This window comes from Hemibagrus wyckioides, linkage group LG06, assembly GCF_019097595.1.
Source record: "Hemibagrus wyckioides isolate EC202008001 linkage group LG06, SWU_Hwy_1.0, whole genome shotgun sequence".
Classification (NCBI taxonomy): domain Eukaryota; kingdom Metazoa; phylum Chordata; class Actinopteri; order Siluriformes; family Bagridae; genus Hemibagrus; species Hemibagrus wyckioides.
The window spans coordinates 4479828-4502018 of NC_080715.1; the positions used below are offsets into that span (position 1 = coordinate 4479828).

At 38.6% G+C, this 22191-nt stretch overlaps 1 protein-coding gene and 1 long non-coding RNA gene across 3 annotated transcripts; one reads left to right on the plus strand and one right to left on the minus strand.

Moving 5' to 3' along the window:
* Positions 1-4544: 4544 nt before the first annotated feature.
* slc40a1 (solute carrier family 40 member 1) lies at positions 4545-13267 on the minus strand. Its single transcript, XM_058392295.1, has 8 exons — positions 12937-13267; positions 12745-12812; positions 11980-12139; positions 11715-11830; positions 9188-9314; positions 8276-8524; positions 7537-8181; positions 4545-6759 (listed from the first exon to the last, which is right to left on the minus strand). The coding sequence occupies exons 1-8, from the start codon at positions 12968-12970 to the stop codon at positions 6449-6451; spliced, it is 1710 nt and encodes a 569-aa protein (XP_058248278.1). The 5' UTR covers positions 12971-13267; the 3' UTR covers positions 4545-6448.
* Positions 13268-18761: 5494 nt separating this feature from the next.
* LOC131354189 (uncharacterized) lies at positions 18762-22153 on the plus strand. 2 transcript variants are annotated; one of them, XR_009204714.1, is made up of 4 exons: positions 18762-18784; positions 19047-19145; positions 19518-19559; positions 19702-22153. It is a non-coding gene; the product is annotated as an uncharacterized LOC131354189 (long non-coding RNA). The 2 variants fall into 2 exon arrangements; XR_009204713.1 differs by lacking the exon at positions 18762-18784 and having other exon boundaries at positions 18791-19145.
* Positions 22154-22191: the final 38 nt, after the last annotated feature.

Consider the following 22191-nt stretch of genomic DNA (forward strand, 5'->3'; position numbering starts at 1 on the left):
AGAGAAGCCATATCTGAGTCTAATGAAGGCCAAGATAAGCTGATTAAACAGGTGATATCAGGTGTGGTTTTTGCTTGGTTGGTATGAAAACCTGCACCCACACCGGCCCTTTGTGGATTAGATTGGACATCCCTGGCTTACAGACTTTAGATCCTCTATCCATGTTGCAGGTTTTTGGGGTATTGGGATTATTTGTAGGTGTTACAACACACAGCTCTAGATCTGTCTGTAGATTAGAGGTTTTTGAACTGCACTTGATTTTCAGACTGTAAGGTGAGACCTTCCTTCCTCCCTTCCTTCCTCCCTTCCTTCCTTCCTTCCTTCCTTCCTTCCTTCCTTCCTTCCTTCTTAAACGTATGTTTACATCATTGTTTTGATTGTTAGTACAGCTTGAGAAGCATAAGAACACATTCAGCCAGTTGCTCGTTCTTGGCAGAGTTGGGAGGATGAAACCTGAGCTGAAACCGCGCTTTTCATCATACTTGGTTTTTGGCTACTCTGATTTCTTTTGCCAGTATGTATCTGGCCTCGTAGATCTTGTCTCTGCTGTTGTAGGCCACTTCCTTTTCCTGTCTTAACTGTCTGAGTTTGCACTAACCCATGGTTTGCCAATGTTGGATTTTCTTTGAGTTCAAATAGGGACACGTTCTTGCAAAAGTTGATATGTTGTCATGAGCTATGTTATCAGCAGCAGTTTCAAACACACTCCAATCCATGCAGTCAACACTATCTACAGTCTACAGGCTAGGAGACTTCTGCTTGTAGACCGGAAGATGACAATAGACCCTTAGATTATGTTCAGAGTGACCTAAAGCTGGGGGTCAGACTAGACAGCATCCTTTAAAACAGTGTAGCAATGGTCTAGACTGGATTTTCCGTAGTGGTACAATGAATATATTGCCTGTATTTGGAAAGTTCATGCTTGAGAACTGGTTACGTCCTTCAAGCTACTGAGACGGGAATTGAATACTTTGTACCTAAGGCATTGAGGAGACTCTTTCGTGCAGGTTTGTAGTGGAATAAAAAAAAACTAACTTCGTCTTTGGTGTATTTGAATTAGCATGAAAACGGGACAATAGAAACAAAGCACTGTAGAGCAGGCATCTAGGCTGCCATCTTGGATCTAGCACCGTAATAGCATTGCATTGTGTTTAAAACCTAAATTATTGCTAATTGTGTTAGAATTAATTAAGCTGACTCGTTCTCACGACACCAATCACCTACAAGAGCTGAGGCATTTTCCACCATCAATCACTTCAGAGTGAACACATTCTTGAATGATGTGTCCATCACCACCAGGAACCACTGCATTCTTGCTTGTCGTATAAATGCCTAAAAGAACTAACTCATTTACCTGATATAATCTGTTATACTTTCTTCAGAAAATCTTCCTTCTTTACATAATGTTTGGATATGCAAATGATCCTGACAGTTAATGAATATGCAAATTAGTCTATGACATTCTAGTGATGCAGAAACCATGCATCTGCTGCCATGTTGTTACAGATGACACACCTGGAGCTGTGGTTATGTAGTGCTCAGCTGTAATTTATGAACCTTTTTAAAATACTAGGACACTTTAGTTTTAGAGACACAGCTGGGACTCAAACATGGTGTTACATAAACCGAGGCAGAGTCACTGCTGTGTTGAGTTGTTCCTGTTTTTTTTTCCCCTTCAGGAGTTTACTGAGTTCATCTTGAATTAGCTGTGAACTTTGTACAAGAACAGCGGAATTGGAATTCAAGTCACTGCCTGATATCCAGAGACGTGTCGCTTGTGAACAAATCAATTCACACATTGAATGAGAAAAAAAATTTATTTGTTGAGCGATTATCCAAATGTTTCTATGGAAACCTCTCTTCAACATTGGAGCTATTCATTGACATGACTTCATTCATCTTAACAAAAAAAAAAAGCCTAGTCAGGGTCCATTTGAATCGTTTGCATTTGTTAATTGAATCAGGTAAAAGTTTAAGCTTTGGATATGTTTATGCTCAGATATAACACTATATCACTCTGGTTTATCATTTGTTTTATTTAAAAAAATAAAATCCTGCTCCCTCTTGAGAAATTATCGTAAATGTTGTCTAATTACGGACAAATTGGTGAGGAGTCTTTCAGGAGTCGAAAGAGTCGACTCAGAGTCAAATGGAATGACGCATTAAAAATAAAGCCAGAATTCAAATCAAATATTGATAAGTAATTTGAAGAGAACAAATGGGTTTGAGTTTAAACAGTTTTCCGTCACCACTGAGGATCTTTCTGGCCGTTTTATGACAGATTTTAAAAGGAAAGCTCTAGAGATTATTGCCCCGAGGTTTCTGGAAATGATCGTAATCTGTGTTTCATATTGACCTCAAATAAAACAGGTTCTTTAATAAACCCACGTGTTCATGCTATAACTTCCACTTCCTCTCATCCCTTCATTTATATTTAACCTAATAAACACTTTTTTTTATAGCTGAACAGACTATAATGATCACTTTCTCCTGGTCACGTCTTCGTGAAATTGTATGGCTTTATCTTATCTCTTCCTCATGTTTATCTCAAGATGCGACTGGACCTTGAAATTGCAGGATTCAGCACGTTGGTCGTGTGCCAGCAGTTCCTCAGTGGCACTTGTCTGTCGATGAAGCTAGGCCTGAAACAGACCTGTGGAGTTTGATGGGGATGATTTCTGGACGTTCTCTGAGATGTAGTTGCGTTTTTTTCCTGTCTAAGGACAGAATTTGAATAGCATCTTTAATAAGACCTAAGTAAAGTGACTATATTCTAATGTGTAAGGTATAAATAGGAAAAGTTTAGTCAGCATTACTCCTCAGAAAATTTTATCTCTGATGTTTGCTTGTTTAAATTCTGAACATCTATTAACACATGGCTAACATTTTTATATCCAGTATGTCTTCTAGCCTGTATTTTGCCTATACACTATATTGGCAAAAGTTTTGGGACACCTCTCCAAATCGTTGAATTCAGGTGGTGTTTTTCAGGGGTTGGGCTCGGCCCCTTAGTGCCAGTGAAAGGAACTCTTAATGCTTCAGCTTCATACCAAGAAAAATCCCCAAAACACACTCCTAAACCTTGTGGAAAGTTGAAGCTGTTATAGCTACAAAGGGCGGGGCAACTCCATATTACATTCATGTTCATGTAAAGGCAGACGTCCCAAAACTTTTGGTAATATAGTGTATTTTCTGTCACCGTAAGCTGATGTTGTGGACTAATTTCCATATTGATCGATGGCTCATGATTATTTACCTATCAAACCATGTTACGGGTCGACTGAAGATTTGCAGAAGACGTGTGGAACATGGTTAGAGTCAGAGAAACTCAAAGATTAGTTTTATTAGAATAGAAAAAAAACAGATTATAAAATGTATAATAAGAATTCATGTGTTGTCATGGCGCTACAAGCCCAGTATTTATATATTTACAAAATTCTATAAAGAGCGTGGACACACTGATGCGGTGGTAGTGAGGAGTCTGGGAAAAGACATGAGATAAATGCTTAGAAAAGGAAGAACTCTCATATATTACTAGGAGTAGTTTAAAACAATGAAGTGGGAAGCATAGTGATTAGTGAGTCGTTTGTCAAGAACATTGGTGATTAGTGATTGGTATGTTGGGAACGCTAGTGATTAGTGATTGGTTTGTTGGGAACATTAGTGATTAGCGAGTCATTTGTGAAGAACATTGGTGATTAGTGACTGGTTTGTCGGGAACGCTAGTGATTGGTTTGTTGAAAACAATAGTGATTAGTGATTCGTTTATCAGGAATGCTAGTGATTAGTAGGTTGTTTGTCAAGAGAATTGGTGATTAATGATTGGTGTGTTGTTTGCCAAGAACATTGGTGATTAGTTTGTCAGGAACAATAGTGTTTGGCTGTAAAGAACAATGGATCAGTGATTGGTCTTTTGGGAACCAGTGATTAGTGATGGGTCTCTTGGGAACCAGTGGTGATTAATGATTGGTCTCTTGGGAACCAGTGGTGATTAATGATTGGTCTGTTGGGAACCAGTGGTGATTAGTGTAGCGATTAGTGAGTCATTTGTCAAGAACATTGGTGATTAGTGTTTGGTTGTGAAGAAGAATGCATCAGTGATTAGTCTGTTAGGAATCAGTGTTGCTTAGTTATTAGTATGCGGTAAAGTTGCAAAGTCACCAAGTTAGAGAAGGTGGTGTGTGTGTGTGTGTGTGTGTTATATACTTTTAACTTTGGTCATGCTTCTATGTACAGTTTACTTCTACTCCAAAATTCCAAGCATTTTAAATTCTAAGAAGTTAAAATGAAACATGCGACATGACCAACACCGAAACATTCCACAAAATCATCTTTAAACTGTGAACTTTGTGCTCTCTCTCTCTCTCTCTCTCTCTCTCTCTGTCTGTCACTTTAAAGCTTTTGCAGTGAGAGAGGCCACTTTGAATGAATGCGAGCAGGAATGTGACCCTGCACACCGAGTGGTGGGTGCGAGCCAGGAAACTTTCCTGAGATCAGCTCTTTAGTTTTTGTGCATTTTGTGCAGAAAACACACGGTCTCTGTGTTTGGAGAAAAAACAAACGTCTTTATTGCATTTTTTTTTTTTTTAAACCATGCACGTGAAACATACGACTCCTGAGCTGTTTGCTGTTCCTCCATCAGAGTGGAGTGTCACTGTGTCACACGTCTGTCTGCTCCGTGTCTCTTACAGTGAAGTTTCATTACATAACACTTATAACATCACAAGAATTAAAGCAGGAAAGCTGACGGAACACAACACTAGAATATAGATATTTTTCTATGTATATATACGTAGGCGAGTATATGTGCATATAAAAACAAAAACTTTACAGATGTACAAAAAAAAAGAGAGTCATATATCAAAGATGGAAACAATACATCATTTCTTTGTCACAAACATTCAGCAAAGTAGTAAATAGCCACGTTTGAGGTAAAGTCCTGAAGCAAGAATCTTAATATTTAACAGTTCTGTCGCTGGATATGTGCTCACGTTATTTGGGGCGGGGGGAAAAAAAAAGAAAGAAAGAAAGAAAGAAAGTAAGTAAGTAAGAAAGAAAGAAAGAAAAAAAAACGTGTTTTTTGTTAAAACACCTGCGTGTCCAGACAGAAACCAGCTGCCCTTCATTTCCCTCAGCGCTGACTCAGCATTCTGCTACACAGCCTCCCTGTCCTCTACAGCTGACCTGTGCTGCTCTCAAACCTTCTTCATGGCACAAAAAACACAGAGGTTGGCTCTACCGTCTGCACTTTCTGGTTTGGCAGGATGTCTGACACGTCCCTCCCTCCAAAACCCATGCTGAAATAATAAATACGCCGTGTTTACTTTGTACTTCGGCAAGACCAATGAATTCTAAACGGAGCCTGGCGATTTTCTTCTTAATTTTCTTCTTCTTCTCCTCCCTGTACAGTGTCTTTCATTCTTTCTTTTTGGATTATTAAAGCTGGATTTGTGCAGCTGGAACCCTGCTATGGCAGGAAATTGTGCAAAATGTTAAACGGACCTGAATGTGCATTGATGCGCTTTAATAAGCCTTAATCACTTAAAGTGCTTGTGGAACAAGTTTGGCGTAGATGGATTAAAAAAAAAAAAGGGTGTTGATTTGACCATGCAGGATAACTGAGTGGGATAATATATTCAAAATAATAAAATTCCCCTCGAAAAACTTTGTATAAGTTTGCCATAGGGGTTGCCAGGTACGACTGGTATTAAGAAAAAATAAGAAAAAATCAGAAATAGCTATTTTGACATATCTAGTATAATATATTGCAGGTTAATGCACTGTGGTCATGTTTGAGTAAAATAATTAGAAAAACCTTTGAAATCAGGTGTACAAAGCAGATATAGCTATTTATTACATGATATTAGATTGTATTGTACTATAATATATTCACATATAACACCTGGAATGTATAGCAAGGCAGACGGATGGTTTCCCTCACTCCCTCACCCTGAAGCGCTTTTCATTTCCACTTTGGATTTAAAACAAAACAACGCAGTGCGAGTGAGTGCATAGCTTTTGCAGTAACACATTAGCACCACCATAGCTGACATACTGACTATAGATGAGACGTGATGTCAGACTGTAGATCTTGTGTATTCCTGAATGTGACTCTTTGCCCCTGAACTGCGAGAATTTCAAAAACAAACAGCAAACAAAGCACTAAGTAACAATACACGGCTAAAATGGTACTGGATAAAGCATGCACTAGCTAAGCGGAATAAATACAGGTCACATGCAGCACGATAAGATAAAAGGGAACTAGCGAGTGATGGTAGGTTTCTGCGTGGGTTTTTTTTTTTTCCTTCGCGTCTTTTCTGCAGAGGTGAACAGTGCTAGATACGAGTGGACACACTGTTAGTACGATCATGCAGTGTTTCAGAGCAACATACAAAAAAAAAAACACACGTTGTCGTAGTAGGGATAAGGAAGCGTCCTTCTCAACGGCTTACACGGATGGAAGAGAGGGAGAATCCGGGTCTGTTTTCTGCTCGGGCGAACAGCAGAGGAACAGCCGAGTCCCGAGGTTCTTGAAGGCGTACCTGAAGTACATCATGTGCCCCATGGCGACGAAGGAGACGGAGATGATGACCAGCAGGCCGAAAGCTTCGGGGTTGGGCGCCAGGATCACCATGATGAAGTGCAGCAGGTCCAAGAGGTAGTTCATGGAGTTCTGGACGCCGTTGATGACCCCTCGCTCCGCCTCGGCGACGTTCTCCTGGATGAGCTGGGTCACGGTCAAATCGAAAGACCAAAGACCTGAAAGAGAGCAGAGGAAATAACCGAGTCAGCTGATGAAACACAGCTATTTTTTTTTTTTTACTGCCACACAAGCACAAATGACGATTGGCCTCAAAGGTTGACTTTACAGCTCTCGTGTCACTCTGACATTTGACTACGGTTTCTCTTTTTCCTATAATCAAGAGAAAATAAATCGTTTCTATAGTAACGGCTCACTCACAGGGACATGCTTGATGGACAAATTAAGGTAAATATGCTGAAGTATTCTGTAAGGAGATGTTTATATAACTCTTAAATATTTACTCTCCAGTGTCTGCACTTTGTAACACACTTCGTCTCATAATATAATGTACAGTACAGCTGATTGCAAAAGTTTGTACCCCCTTTTCTTTTTAAAAATGTGTCATGTATGTGCCCATATTTATTAAATGAGGTTTTGTGGGGTTTTTGGTCTCATTTCAAAACATCCGTCTCTCTAATGGAGATTCCATCGTTCATAGCGATGTGACTGATGTGAGAAAAGACTGAACAGAAAATGAACAGTTTTTCTTTCCTTCTTCAGACAGGATTATAGAGACCAGAGGAGGAGGAGAAGAGACACCTGGGAAAACTCTCAGAAAAGAAATAGAACCCAAACTCATCTCTCTGCATTTTAATATTAATACTAATATTTAAATAATGCACTGAACTTCAATTTGTAAACAAAACAGAACAGATTGAACACACAGCCTTGGTATAATTTATCTCCAGTGTCTGAGGAACTGTATTTATTTTTAATGAAGCACATTTACTCACCCACTCTAGCAGCAATAACTCCAGCGAAGAGAAGACTGACAGACAGATAGGACTCGATGTACGGGACTTCCTCTGCCTGCATGGTGGAGATGTTGAGCGTCTCCTGGGGACTGGTGGTGATCCCGCTGGCCATGGTGGGAGCCTCAGGCAGTGGCGCGTTGTCACCCAGCAGGTGGCTGATCATGCTCTGGAAGGGAGAGACGCTCAGGTCGAAGGGACTTCCGGGGACGAACACGGACACGACGCAGAGCATGAGGCAGGACAGCTGAGCCATGCCGGCGAGGAACCCGGTGCGGATGAGGCCACACTTCTTGCGCACCCACGTGAAGGCCACGGTGCCGCAGATACCCGAGACGGCCGAGGCTCCCATCAGCATGCTGAGGATGGAGCCGTTCAGGCCCTGCGTGTAGGCGTATCCAGTGGTGATGCAGTCGAAACCCAGGACGGTCATGTAGAGGAAGGCGAGCGACATGCCGGCGAAGAAGATGGACTGGTTGTAGTAGGCGACCCAGCCGTCACGGAAAGTGCGCAGGGGTTCAGACATCTGATAGCAGCAGCCCTGCTTCTCCTTTGTCTCGGGCTTCACCACAGATCCCTCGTTCATCAGGTGTGAACCTTCAGCCAGGCCTTCACCATTCTCCAGCTCTGAGAGAACAACATCACATGAGAAAGCATAGTAGTCAAGGGAAAACGGATGCAGGGTTCCTCAAAAAATGACAAAGCATGAAAAAATTCCCACCTTGTTGAACGTTGAGCTGCTTCAACTCCTGGTTGCTATAGTCTTTCTGTCCTGCCTTGATGGCCAGTGCTGGAGTTTTCTGGTACACCTTCCACAGCAGGAAGTACTCCAGACACATGGAGCCCAGGTTCCAGCCTGAGATGAAGCCACAGCCCATGAAATGGGAACCGAACGCCATGATCTGGCCCACCAGCATCGGGGCTAGGATGTTAGTCAGCTGGTCGATGATTCTCACCGTGGCGTTCATGTCTAGAACAGAAAGTAAAAAAAAAGAAAAGAAAATAAATTATTTATCACTCATAGAGATGTTGTGCAAGAAATAAAACCCTTAGTGTCATGCTGGTAGGAAAATTATTAACCACATTTAGGCTTCGAATACAATAAACACAACAATATATTAATATACAATAACTTTTTATGACCCTTATTTCCCATGTTGAATATAATTTCCGAATGCGATCGTTAACCCAGAGTTTCCTGTTATTTTATCCCGCTATCTGAGTGACCGCACTGGGAGCAGCTGTATAGATTGGTGGGATTTCTTCCAAGCGTTTTATTACAGCAGGTTTATGGCACTCACAGAAAGTGATTAACTCACTGCAAATGGACTTGGAGGTGTAATTACCCTGAGATTTCGTTAAAGTCATTTAGACAGTTGCAGATGATGATGATGGAGACGATGACAGTGATGCAATTATATTCTGGGATTATTAACATTTAACCTTTGTTGATCATAAAACATTTGGTTCCTTGGTAACATGATACACAGAATTTCCAAGTGAGAGGTGAGGGAATGATGGTTTACAGCTGCTATAATGTAAGTGAGAACAGGAACTAACTAACTATGACATGTCCTTCTTCTATAGTAAATAAAAAACAGAATGTTGTGTATCATCGGCGTTGTGTTCTGACCTGCCAGGCTGCTGCGGTCATCTCCAGCCACCACCACCACCCAGTCCCTCTGAATGGTGATGGACATGGCCGTGCTGGCCAGGTTCGCAATGTTGGCGATGGTGATAACCATAATGTAGCAAAACGTCTGCAAAACAACAACAAACCTGTGACACATCTGTTCACGTCGACTGCAACCAACACACAATATACATTTTATTACAGTTTCAATTCTTAAGGCGAAAATTCGTAAGGGAGAAAATTTGTATGCCGAGGTTCCCACTGTATTATTATGCCTACTAGTGCCACCACTACTACCATTACTATTACTTCTACTAACAATACTACCACTACTATTACTTCTACAAACAATAACATTACCAGTACTATCACTTCTACAATGAACACTAATAGTACTACTATTATTACTACTACTACTGCTGCAAATTCTGCAAGTACAGCACTACCACTAGTCAAATTAACATTATTTCTACTACTAACATTACAACTACTACTCACTTCTACAATTAAAACTATTACCACATTACAACTGCTATCACTTACAATAATAACACTATTTCTAACACTCTCATTACTAGTTCTAAAACTATTAGTAGTTTGTCTTCTACTACTAGTTAGTCTATTTCTATTAATTTTACCACTAATAATACTGATATCCAGTCATGTATATATGTCATGGATTCTGTATATTTTTTGTATTCTGTGAAACACTTTTTTCAGTCACAGCTCAAAAATAAATTAACCACATTGTAATAACTAACTAACTAACTAACTAACTAACTAATAATAATAATAATAAAAAACAAAATGTTTTACATTTCATGTACATTTCATACCTTATTATACACTCACTGACCATTTTACAGGTCCTGCTACCGTATCGGTCACTTTATACATCTTAAATTACTGACCGCAGTCAATCTGTTGCTCTGGACAAAGTACTGGCACCCCTCTATTTCATCCATTTAAGTAAATCCACCACCTCTGATACTGTATCATTCATGTGGCGCTTTATCATCAGTGTAACGGTAACAGGAAAAAGGCGGGGCTTATAATTTGTGCGGTGCAACAGGAAGACTATAGACTGTTCATCTAAACCTGTATGGTGACCAGAAATGCAAAAAAACAAAACACAACACTGCAGGTGTGATGAATTTCTAAATTAATACCTTAATAATATTCATTTAATATAAGATAATAATAATAATAATGTGTAGAAATGCCTACACTGAGATACAGACTAGAACAACAATAACACAATTTATCTTAAAGGACACAGCTGGACCTTCACGAGCCTGTTTACAGTCAGAAACATGCCTATGCTTTTTTTTGTTTTTTATCTGTGTTACCAGGTTACAGCTGTTGAAAAAGGCTCGTGTGCTAATACCAGCTCAACAACACGCCTCTTTTGCACACGTCCAGGCCCCAGTGTTCTGCTGAACAGGCACAGTGACGTGTTCAGCTTGAGCTTTAACCCTGTTCAACTTCCAGAACATTCCTCACATACATAGGAGCAACATGCTTTTATACAGAACACTAATTAACAAGCCGAGAATAGAAGGAGTGAAAAAAAAATGGGCTGGAATTAACGCTAACCGATCCTTTAAGCAAAGATAAGGTGTCAGTAACCCAGCATACCTTGCGCTTCTTATCCGTTTCTAGGCGAAAGAGAGCTGCTATTTGCCCTTTGACCTATACACTTCTCTACAAGAACGTCGCTTTCTGTCATTTGACTCCAGGGCGGTTTGAAAGGAAGGAACTTTCTGAACTTGTAGTTAGTTTTCTTTCCTAATTTTAACATTACCTGTATACTGAAAAGGGGAAATATAAAATAAAATAGACTATACTAAGAGCATGGTATTAGATTTTGTTAATGCTTTTACATTACCAATTAGATTTAATAAACCGTCAGTAACCAATTAACAAAGATATTTAATATGAGTATTTACTGATGTTTGAATAAATGCGAACTAAATTCACCTGCACTGAATGTTTATTCAATTCATGACCATAGATTTACATATACACAGCCAAAACCTGCTAAAACGTACAAATTGTACGGTATTGTAGCTAAAATCCTGAGAATTGTAGCTACAATCCTACCTAAAAATGGCATACCTAGACTAAACTGTAGCAAAAATATTCTGCTGTAAGACATTCTAGCTAAAATCTGTTAAAACCTCAAAACACTGTAACTTAAACACTAAAACCCCCAAAAACTAGAGTTCAAAACTACTAAACTCCAAAATTGTATAATCTCTATGGTTAAAAAAGTACAATTGTAAAAAATTGTAAAAGCTCAAAATTGGTAGCTAGAAACTATTAAAAGCTGTAGCTAAACAGCTTAAATCCCAGAAAGCTGTAACTAAAATAAAAATCAAACCTTGAATTTTAAGCAAAAAAGATTCTACTTCATTTTTTTTTTTTTTATACTTTTTTACTATTACTAGTTTTTTTAAACCTTTTTTTTTTTTTTTACTATTAATCCAGCATGACCTGTTTAACCCACAGTTCCTCAGGCACTCACCAGCAGCCATCCATTATAGAGGTGGGTGAGCTGGTCTTTAAAGTTGAAAACCAGCATCAGCAGGATACCGCACAAGATTACTGAACTGTTCTGGACGAGCAGAGACGTCTGGGCCACTGCAAACAAACGCAAATCAACACCTTATCACCTGACATTTCCTGCAGGATCAGATATTAGAAATTATATTTCACTATTTATTATTCCAGAGCAGGAGTGTGAGTGCAGGCACGTGAACACAGAGCAGTAAACACAGGGGAACTTTTACCTTTGAGTCGAGCGTTTTTGTCCACCCAGTCTCCAATGATGGCTCCGAGCAATAGCACCGATCCTGCCACCACCAGGCCGTACACAGCGGTCAGGAGCAAACTGTTTCCATACAACTCGACCAGAAACACAGCCACGGCAAAGTTCCACATGCGGTCTCCCTGCAGGACAAATCAACAGAGATGTCAGTTCATAAAACTACCAGAGATGCGTAAAAATACAGATATACAGAAAATATCACCAATACTTTTATATCTCCATTGGCGACCACTATTTCATACATTATTATTATTTTTAAATAATAAATAAAAATAATTTTTTTAATAAATAATTAATTAATGCAGTAGCAATTGATTTGTTGGCACATTTCCAATTAAAAAAAAAAAGTCCTTATAAACAGTAAATAGTCACCTTAAAAATACTCGTAACAAATTTACTAACATTTTATATCAGTATCCAACTGTGTTCATAAACACAATTTAATAAACTAAAAAAAAAAACACACAAAAACGTATTTTTTTTTATTAACGCAACTTCCTCTCAAGAGCACATAATCACATAATAATAAACAGTTATCCGTTATAATTATACACCACTTTATAATAATACTCGTCTTGTTCTGTGTTACCAGAGCGTTTATTAATCTAATCAGATATGAAACATGAAGCATGCTTTTGGCGTGTATAAATACACAAAAAGGAAATATTTGCAAATGTAAAACTTGCATATGTTTATTAATTCTCAGTTAAATCTACAGTAGACTCACCCAGGTTGATAGAGCATGTCCAACATAGATAAGAAACTTCGCAGATGTGAAAAAGTCACGCACAGAATCTGCACAAAGAAAGAAAAATAATAATGATAATAATTTAGTAATAGTTTTAGAAATGAATAGGGGGTGAAAAGACTACGAGTGTTATTGTGATTACAGATGTATCCTATCGCATGTATCACTTACCACAACAGCTCTTTTTAGTTGTTGAGCTTTCCATTTCGCCTTCACTTTATACGTTTTATGCAGTAAAAGAAATAAAAATAGATATATATTCCGTCCTTGTTAAACCGATCAACTCCCTGCAGAAACCAAACGCATACAGACCGCACCAATATTCCTCCTCTATCCTCTCCTTTCCAAACTTAGCTATCACTGTAGCTGAAGTCGGAAAGAAATAAAACCCTTTTCAAAGGTTTTTGTCGCCGAAAAAGGGCGAAATTAAAGAATAAAGCGAGCCAGAGCGTCGAGAAGTGTTTACTCTCCTGCGCGCCTCCGATGCGCTTTATGAACGCGCAATTTGCACAGGGTTGACACGTGACCAAGCCTAGCCAATCAGAGAGCGCGCGCTCGACCCGTCGGCTTTGTTTACCAGCTCTTCTTTGTAAAAGGAAAAAAACATGCTCTGTCATTGTCTTGTGCACCTTTTATTTTTTTGGACAATAATTTGATTTAAGGAAACTTTAAACCCTTTGTTGGGGATCATATCACAGTTCCTTTACAAAAAAAAAACATAAAATGAACATTCCATGCAATTTGTCGTTTTTCCAGTCTAAAAGATAGAATAGTTTTGTTCACAAACTTGTTTTCTTATTAAATACTGTATTTATTTTCCTGAAGAAGTATAAGCACCCCATCTTTATTGTTCCAGACCTCCTCGGTTTCGCTTAAATGCATTTTGAACTGCATATAAATTACCTGATTTGTGCACGTTAACAATAATCAGTGCTGAAAGTTTTTTACTTGTGCATTTATTTGATATTCATTTTTATAACATTTTCTTTGCAAATATGTATGCTCGGATTAACTTTATGATGGGGAAAAAAGGGGAAAAAGCTCCTGAATTTCAGATATTTGACCTTTCTGTGACCTTGACATTGTTTGAATCAATTCCAATATCTGATATAGATAGATAGACAGATAGATAGATAGATAGATAGATAGATAGATAGATAGATAGATAGATAGATAGATAGACAGGGAGGTAGATAGATAGATAGACAGACAGACAGACAGACAGGGAGGTAGATAGATAGATAGATAGATAGATAGATAGATAGATAGATAGATAGATAGATAGATAGATAGATAGATAGACAGACAGACAGACAGGGAGGTAGATAGATAGATAGATAGATAGATAGATAGATAGATAGATAGATAGATAGATAGATAGATAGACAGGGAGGTAGATAGATAGATAGACAGACAGACAGGGAGGTAGATAGATAGATAGATAGATAGATAGATAGATAGATAGATAGATAGATAGATAGATAGACAGGGAGGTAGATAGATAGATAGATAGATAGATAGATAGATAGATAGATAGATAGATAGATAGATAGATAGATAGATAAATCTGGATCAGCTGTAATTGTGTAATCGTAATTGTTCACAGTAAAACTGATTTACTATTAGCCACGCCCACAAAATTCCAAGAGTTCCCAGAGAGCTATGGCATGCATGAAACATCCAGTAATGCAGCTCAGCCACTGCAGCGAAGCCCGTCAGCTGCCACAGATACACATCAACACTTCCTGCTTTTATAGGGTGCCATTACTTTTGTCCTAATGGAACAGCCAGATTTAAATTTTCATTTACAGATTTGGAATTAGTTTTGAGGGTATGTAACTGAGTTAGATTTCAAACTGCCACCAATTGCTGCTATGCAGAAGTGTATATGTTTACAAGAACCCTCTGATTACACTTCTCCTATTTTTGCACATTGGACTGTATAACATATTACACAGAATGTACCCTGGTCTGCACTATTTTGTGTATTTTGTGTATCCGTCCTGTACTGTTTTGTTTTGTATTGTCTGTCTTGTACTGCTTGCACACGTTGCACTTTATGTACCTAGGACAACTTTCTTTTAGCTCTGTGTGGTTTTATGTAGCATGATGTAGCTGTGTACTGTGTCAGCTATATATGGTCGAAATGACAATAAAAAGCTTTTTGATTTGACATAAGCAATTTTAACTTCACTCGTTGATAATTATGCAACTGGAACGATATACAAGTCTCCTTATACGCAGTATGCAAACATTTTCATAACATTTCATTAAAAATTCACAAATAAATCTGTTATTTCCGAAGTTTATTGCATATTATGCTAGTTAATATCAGTTTACTCACTCTGGACACTCAGGGTGTGAATAATTATGGAGTTCACTGCACTTTTATGGTAATTAGAGCAGCTGAGGAGCCCTGATTACTGATCCTGTTCCTGGAGGTCTGCCTTCATAAATATCTTCAGCAGATCTCCTGGATCAGGTTAGCGATCGGCGTGTTATAGTAATACATGGCAACTGCAATTATAGCAAATTACTGTGATTAAAAAAAAAACATGCCTCGTGTTTCTGTTTGCAAACAGTGTTGATGTGATTAGACAGAAATGTGTCGTCGCACACCGACCCGTATGCAGTGAAGTCATTGTTTCTCAACCTCAGACCTTGGCAACCACAGGAATGTGCATTATATTCTAATGATGTAAGGCACTAGCTTTAAAGTCCTGTGTGCTTCTGAAACAGTTCAGAGAATTAATAATATCCTTCTGTCTTTTCACATAAACCCACAGATCTTAGAGTTTTATTACGTCTCACTGAGCTCTCACCTTTCTGTAGCTAGGATTTATTCATAAAGTTCATTTAAAAGAGCTCGTATTAAGTGCATTATATATGTAATAGTAACAAATTTTATATATACATATATATATATATATATATATATATATATATATATACATGTATATATATATACATGGTCTTAGTGGAAAAGAAGAATTGAAACACACAGAATTGTGGGTATTTCTACAAGGTAGGATAAAAACAATACTTCAATGTTGTTACACATTGTTTAAGTGGACGCAGAGAGTCGAGAGTATTACTCTGTTGTAAAAGTGGACTCGAGTAAAATGTGAAAAGTCAGCCTTTATAATAAAAAATGAAATGGGAAGTATAATGTGGTTTTTTCAAAGAAAACGCTATACTCAAGTATCTTATGGTTTCCATCACATGATGCAAACCAGCTCGGTAGTTTGCATCATGTGTCCATCAGATTCCTTCACATTTCCATTAGGAACATTTTAAACACTACAATAGTGCCTTCTATCATGGATAGGAACCATTCCAGAATGGGGGGGTGGGGGGGGTGAATGAGATAAGACATCAGGATGCATTAGGAAAAGCTTGTACAAATCTCCAGAAACATTAAAAACATAAAACAGATCCAATGGAAGTTGAAATTGCTGCTAATTTATTTTTTATTTTTTTACAGTTATTTACGATCATTCCATCTCTGCCTGATATCATGCTTTATCAACTAAGCAGAAATACTTTCACCTGCATGTAATCAGTAAACATGTGTTCGGTCTCCCTGCCCTTTTACTGAAGCTCTACCTGGAAACACTGAGGCTAATTGCTCTGATAAACCTGGCACATCTGTGTAGAAGAAAATGTTGGGATCAGACTCGTCCAATTTTACTGGGGACAGGTTTAGATTTGACATTTAGGTCTATTTAACTCCTTACATCTAACGAATCCCTGTGTCTTGTGGTGTCTGTGATCAACTAAACTTCTTGGAAGCCACTACAGTGGTGGTGTTTTATAGCTACCAAAAATTCTGGAATCAGATAGAAACCATTAAACCAGTGATGATTAACTGGTTCCTGGCGTAATATATTCATATATTCTGGTTGTAATCATCAGCCCATGCTTTTGGGTTCTCACAGTGTTTAATAGTAATTATATGTATATACACTATATTGCCAAAAGTATTCGCTCACCCATCCAAATAATCAGAATCAGTGGATGCTGAGGCGCATAGTGCGAAGAGGTCGCCAACTTTCTGCAGAGTCAATCGTTACAGACCTCCAAACTTCATGTGGCCTTCAGATTAGCTCAAGAACAGTGCGCAGAGAGCTTCATGGAATGGGTTTCCATGGCCGAGCAGCTGCATCCAAGCCATACATCACCAAGTGCAATGCAAAGCGTCGGATGCAGTGGTGTAAAGCACGCCGCCACTGGACTCTAGAGCAGTGGAGACGCGTTCTCTGGAGTGACGAATCGCGCTTCTCCATCTGGCAATCTGATGGACGAGTCTGGGTTTGGCGGTTGCCAGGAGAACGGTACTTGTCTGACTGCATTGTGCCAAGTGTAAAGTTTGGTGGAGGGGGGATTATGGTGTGGGGTTGTTCTTCAGGAGCTGGGCTTGGTCCCTTAGTTCCAGTGAAAGGAACTCTGAATGCTTCAGCATACCAAGACATTTTGGACAATTCTATGCTCCCAACTTTGTGGGAACAGTTTGGAGCTGGCCCCTTCCTCTTCCAACATGACTGTGCACCAGTGCACAAAGCAAGGTCCATAAAGACATGGATGACAGAGTCTGGTGTGGATGAACTTGACTGGCCTGCACAGAGTCCTGACCTCAACCCGATAGAACACCTTTGGGATGAATTAGAGCGGAGACTGAGAGCCAGGCCTTCTCGTCCAACATCAGTGTGTGACCTCACAAATGCGCTTCTGGAAGAATGGTCAAAAATTCCCATAAACACACTCCTTGTGGACATCCTTCCCAGAAGAGTTGAAGCTGTTATAGCTGCAAAGGGTGGACCGACGTCATATTGAACCCTTTGGATTAGGAATGGGATGTCACTTAAGTTCATATGCGAGTCAAGGCAGGTGAGCGAATACTTTTGGCAATATAGTATATATATATATGTATTATGGTATACTGTGTATGGTTGTGCATGTCAGCAATAAAATTTTAATATTCCTTAATATTAAATACTAAATCATTAATTAAATAATAAATCAAAAATTAAATAATAAATCCTTTAATATTTAATATTATACATATTCTTATAGTGGGGGGGATATATCAGGCAGCCTCCTCTGTTTCCCCCTCTTACTCAGCCTTGCCTCTCTTATCTCACAAAACAACATCATGATGCTAGAAAACGAAAAATATAACGAGGACAGGTCAGTTTTATAAAGCTGGATGATTTTGTTTCTGTTCCTCGATGATTCCTGGAGATGATCCCTATTCATTTGTCAGAAAATGGGCATGTTTGAGGATAAAAACCCATCGATTAACATCAGGGTTTCAATCCCCAAACTTCTAAACCAGTGCAATCTCTTATCCTGGGACTAAGGACAGATCACCGAGTTATGCAATCTGTTAGGAAATTCAGAACTCTAATCTTGGCACGACTTTCCCTGATGGGTGTTTACACAGTGTGTCTTTACCCCTAGTTTTACTTACAAGCCTTTTCACCCAGCTTTTAGCTAAGATGTGATCAATTTGCTGAAATCAAGCACAATCAAGACAGATCTTTAATTTATCTATAGTCTAAAAAACAAGACGTATTTTCTTTTCTAGGACAAACACACACACAGAGTTAGCATAAGCTGCAAAAATGTTGGATCTGTGACAGTCATTTCCACATCTTTTGGCTCTACTTCCTGCGCTGGCTCTCTACTCAACAAAACAAATCCCTGAAATGGAGCATGCATTATTATTAGCTAAGTATAAACCGCTACAGAGAATCTGACCGTGTGATACGGCTCTTATCCCTGATATTTCCCTGTTTCATTTCCTCTTTAAACTATATGATTGGCGGAAGTTAAACTTGTTAAATCTTCACTTCTTAAAAGTCATATAATGACTAGGCAGGGCCGTGAAAACTCTATTTAAAAAAACCACTTACTCATGTATTTAAATTCTGAAATCTGATTGGTCAGATGGAGAGGTTTATTTAACATCCTTAACATGGAAGGAATCTCCAGTGTAAGGGCTCTGACACAGGCAGAGGTAAAGCTGTTAAGTTTATATCTATGCTTTTTCTCGGCCACGGGAAAGAAGCTGTGTTTTTTATTTAATAATTTCATGAGAGAGAGAGAGAGAGAGAGACAGAGAGAGAGAGAGAAAAGAAAGCCAGGCTGATGAGTGAAGACTGCTTATAGCTGCTTTAATGTAAATGAGAGCAGGGACTTACTTCCTGAAAATGAAATGTGAATATAAAGAGATAAAATGAAGGACATGTTTATCGCAGTGGTCAATCTTTATCATGCAGGAAAAATAATTTGCTGTTGGATGCACTGTTATAGGAAAATAATCAAGCTTCAGAGTGGCAGCACAACCCAGTGGCTGATTATTTTTCATCACTATTAGGGTGAGTAATGCGATTTATCAATTACTGAAATACAGACGACATTTTATTCAAAACAGTCTTTCACTGTCAGGGCGCTGTAATCCTGAGGGTGAAATACGAGGTCTTACGCTGTGGTTAGTGGTTTAGTGAAGTTACATTTTGCAATACTGTCCAACAAAGAGAAATGACTGCACTGGTGTGCCTCGTTGTCTCTGGTGGTCATGAACATTTGTTGTTTTTCCTTTACAAACAATGACACCTTTGGCTGTGGTTTTAGATAAAAAAAAAAAAGGTGGCCACATTCGGTGCTCACAGAACTAAAAATACACATGAAATCTGAAAAATAAAAAACAAATTACTCAGGCAGATGACTGAGCTGTTGTTCTCCTACAGGAGGCCTCATTTTAGAGGCTCGTGTCTAGGTCTCGGTTAATGGTGAGATATATCTTGCTTTTCATTTTAATATAATGTGCTATTTATATCTATTACATGAGCAATCTAGTAGAATGTGTCCTCTTGTGTGTGTGTGTGTGTGTTCATATTTTTTAAATCTGCTCTTCTTATCTTTTAAAAAAAGCTTGGTCATGGTTTTAAAGGAAGCAACCTCTCTGATGTGGACGAGATCCAACAGAGCCGTTACACAGGTGCGCAGAGAATCAACAGAGAAATCTACGCTTCATGTCCATGACCAAACAAACCGGCGTGTTTGTGACATTAGAAGGTTCACGCGAGCAAACACGGGCCATGTGGTCAACCACTAAGCCTTTTAAAGAAGCCCTGAGATCAGCAGGACTACAGCATACAGTATAACCCGAGCAAAATGGAGCGTACCGCACAGACAAACACCGTGAATCAGTAAATGATTGTGAGTTATTTATGAATGTAAAATATTGCAAAATAGTGGATTGGGAAATAACCGGCATTAAAACACAACGCTGGTCTGGGAATGTGCAAACAAATACCTATCCAGCACTTGTATTTAAGTGCTCAGCAAGAGTGACTGATTTTCTGCCACTTTAATGATGTGTGATTAAATTAAATCCAAACATCGCCTCTGGGCGTCTAGTTCAGACTACCAAAATTTGTTTTGGGGAATAGAAATTAAATCATTCGAGTTCACACAATTACATGTTACTAACTGTGTTGCTGAGGCTGAGGCTTTAGTTACTTAGCACATAGTCTTTTACATTTACGAAAAATATCGGCGAGAAAGCAAGGGGAAGGTGTACCAGACAGTGGTGAGACCGGCCATGCTGTATGGTTTAGAGGCAGTGTCACTGAGGAAGAGACAAGAGTCAGAGCTGGAGGTAGGATAGGATTAGGAACGAGTACATCAGAAGGACAGCTCATGTTGGATGTTTGGGGGGACAAAGTTAGGGAGGCCAGATTAAGATGGTCTGGACATGTTCATAGGAGGGAGAGTGAGGAGAATGTTGGACATGGAGCTGCCAGGCAGGAGGAAGGCCATAGAGGAGGTATATGGATGTAATAAATGAGGATATGAAGCTAAAGGTGCAAGAGTTGAGGATGCAGAAGATAGGGATAGGTGGAGAGAGATAATTTGCTGTGGCGACTCCTGAAGGGAAAAGCCGAAAGAAGAAGAAGATCAGGTTTTCCTCAGATATTTGGTGAACAAAGGATTAATAAACTGAATAAACAAGATGTTTATTATTTTATTCATATTCAGTAACCAAAAAAGGGAAAAAAGTAACTAGTGTATGATTTAATGAGTTACGTCAGTGCTGAATTAGTTGGTACCAAAACCCTGTAGTACCAGGTGTGACCACTAGAGCCCGCTATAAACAGCTCTCTCTCTCCTTATACATATTTAACTATAGTTTACTTAAGTACGTAAAATTAACGCAACACATTTCGCTTTAAAATGGATTCATGTGTGTTTCTAAGAAACATGTCTCATTTCCACAAACACTGTCCTTATTCATCCTGTATAAAAGGTCCAGCAGTTGTGTGCTAGGTAGCTAAAGCGGCTAGCTTGTTGCCTAGCAACACTGTTCTCACAGTATAGTCATAATTTTACGAATCTTACAAGATCATGTTCTTTGTATTATCAGTTATGTTGTTATGGTATGATGTTCCACGACATGTATAATTAATATTACTAAAAAAAACAACTAAAAAAAGGGATTATCTAGTGTTAAGGTGGACTCGTCTAGCTAGAGCCCTGTTGCTAGGCAACTGGAAAATTAATGGCATATAGGATAAGCTTGCTAACCATTTAGCTTATAATTTATTTTATAATTCATAAAGACAGTAGATATCAGTCAGAATTGTCAGGGACAGCAACATTTCCGTCAGACTTGTTTGAAATCCTTAAACTAAAATTATACTGTAATTACACTTAGCACCGTTTACTAAGAAATGTCAATATTGATTCACAACTCGTGAACTCGAATTGAATCGAACCGAATCTTCTTAATGAATCACTCGAGTCGGTTCATGATTCAATTTCAATCAAAATTTGGGTTGCAGCTACGTGCTGTATTTAGTTTTATGAACTCGGTACAGTTATGGAAAATATTTAAAAGTAAGAAACACTGCAAAAATAATGGTATGATGTTCCTCGACATGCATAATTTATAACACTAAAAAACAACTACAAAAAAGGAAAGGTTGTTAAGGTTGACTCATCTAGCGAGAACCCTGTTGCTAGGCAACTGGAAAATTATGGGCGCATAGGATAAGCTTGCTAGCAATTTAGCTAGCTTTCGCGTACAATAAAATGGTTATTCAACAACTGATAAAGACAGTAGATATCAGCCAGAATCAGCAGAATTTCCCTCGGACATGTTTGAAATCCATCTAAAATTATACTGTAATTACACTTAGCATCGATTATTAAGAAATGTCAATAATGATTCAAAGCTCGTGAACTCGAATCGAACCGACTCTTCTTAATGAATCACTCGACCCGGTTCATGATTCCATTTGGGTTGCATGTACGAGTTGTTTTTGTTTTATGAACTCCGGTACAGTTCTAACAATTTATAAAAGTAAGACACACTGCAAAAATACAGTTAAGTTAGAGACTATCATATTTTATAATTTA

Excerpts from the sequence above, each read along its gene's own strand:
- slc40a1 (XM_058392295.1), bottom strand. The coding sequence starts at position 12,970 with ATGGAAAGCTCAACAACTAAAAAGAGCTGTTGTG. Across the intron at positions 8,525-9,187 it reads TGACCGCAGCAGCCTGGCAG|ACATGAACGCCACGGTGAGA; the intron begins GTCAGAACACAA and ends TTTCTGTTCTAG. Across the intron at positions 8,182-8,275 it reads GCAGCTCAACGTTCAACAAG|AGCTGGAGAATGGTGAAGGC; the intron begins GTGGGAATTTTT and ends TTGTTCTCTCAG.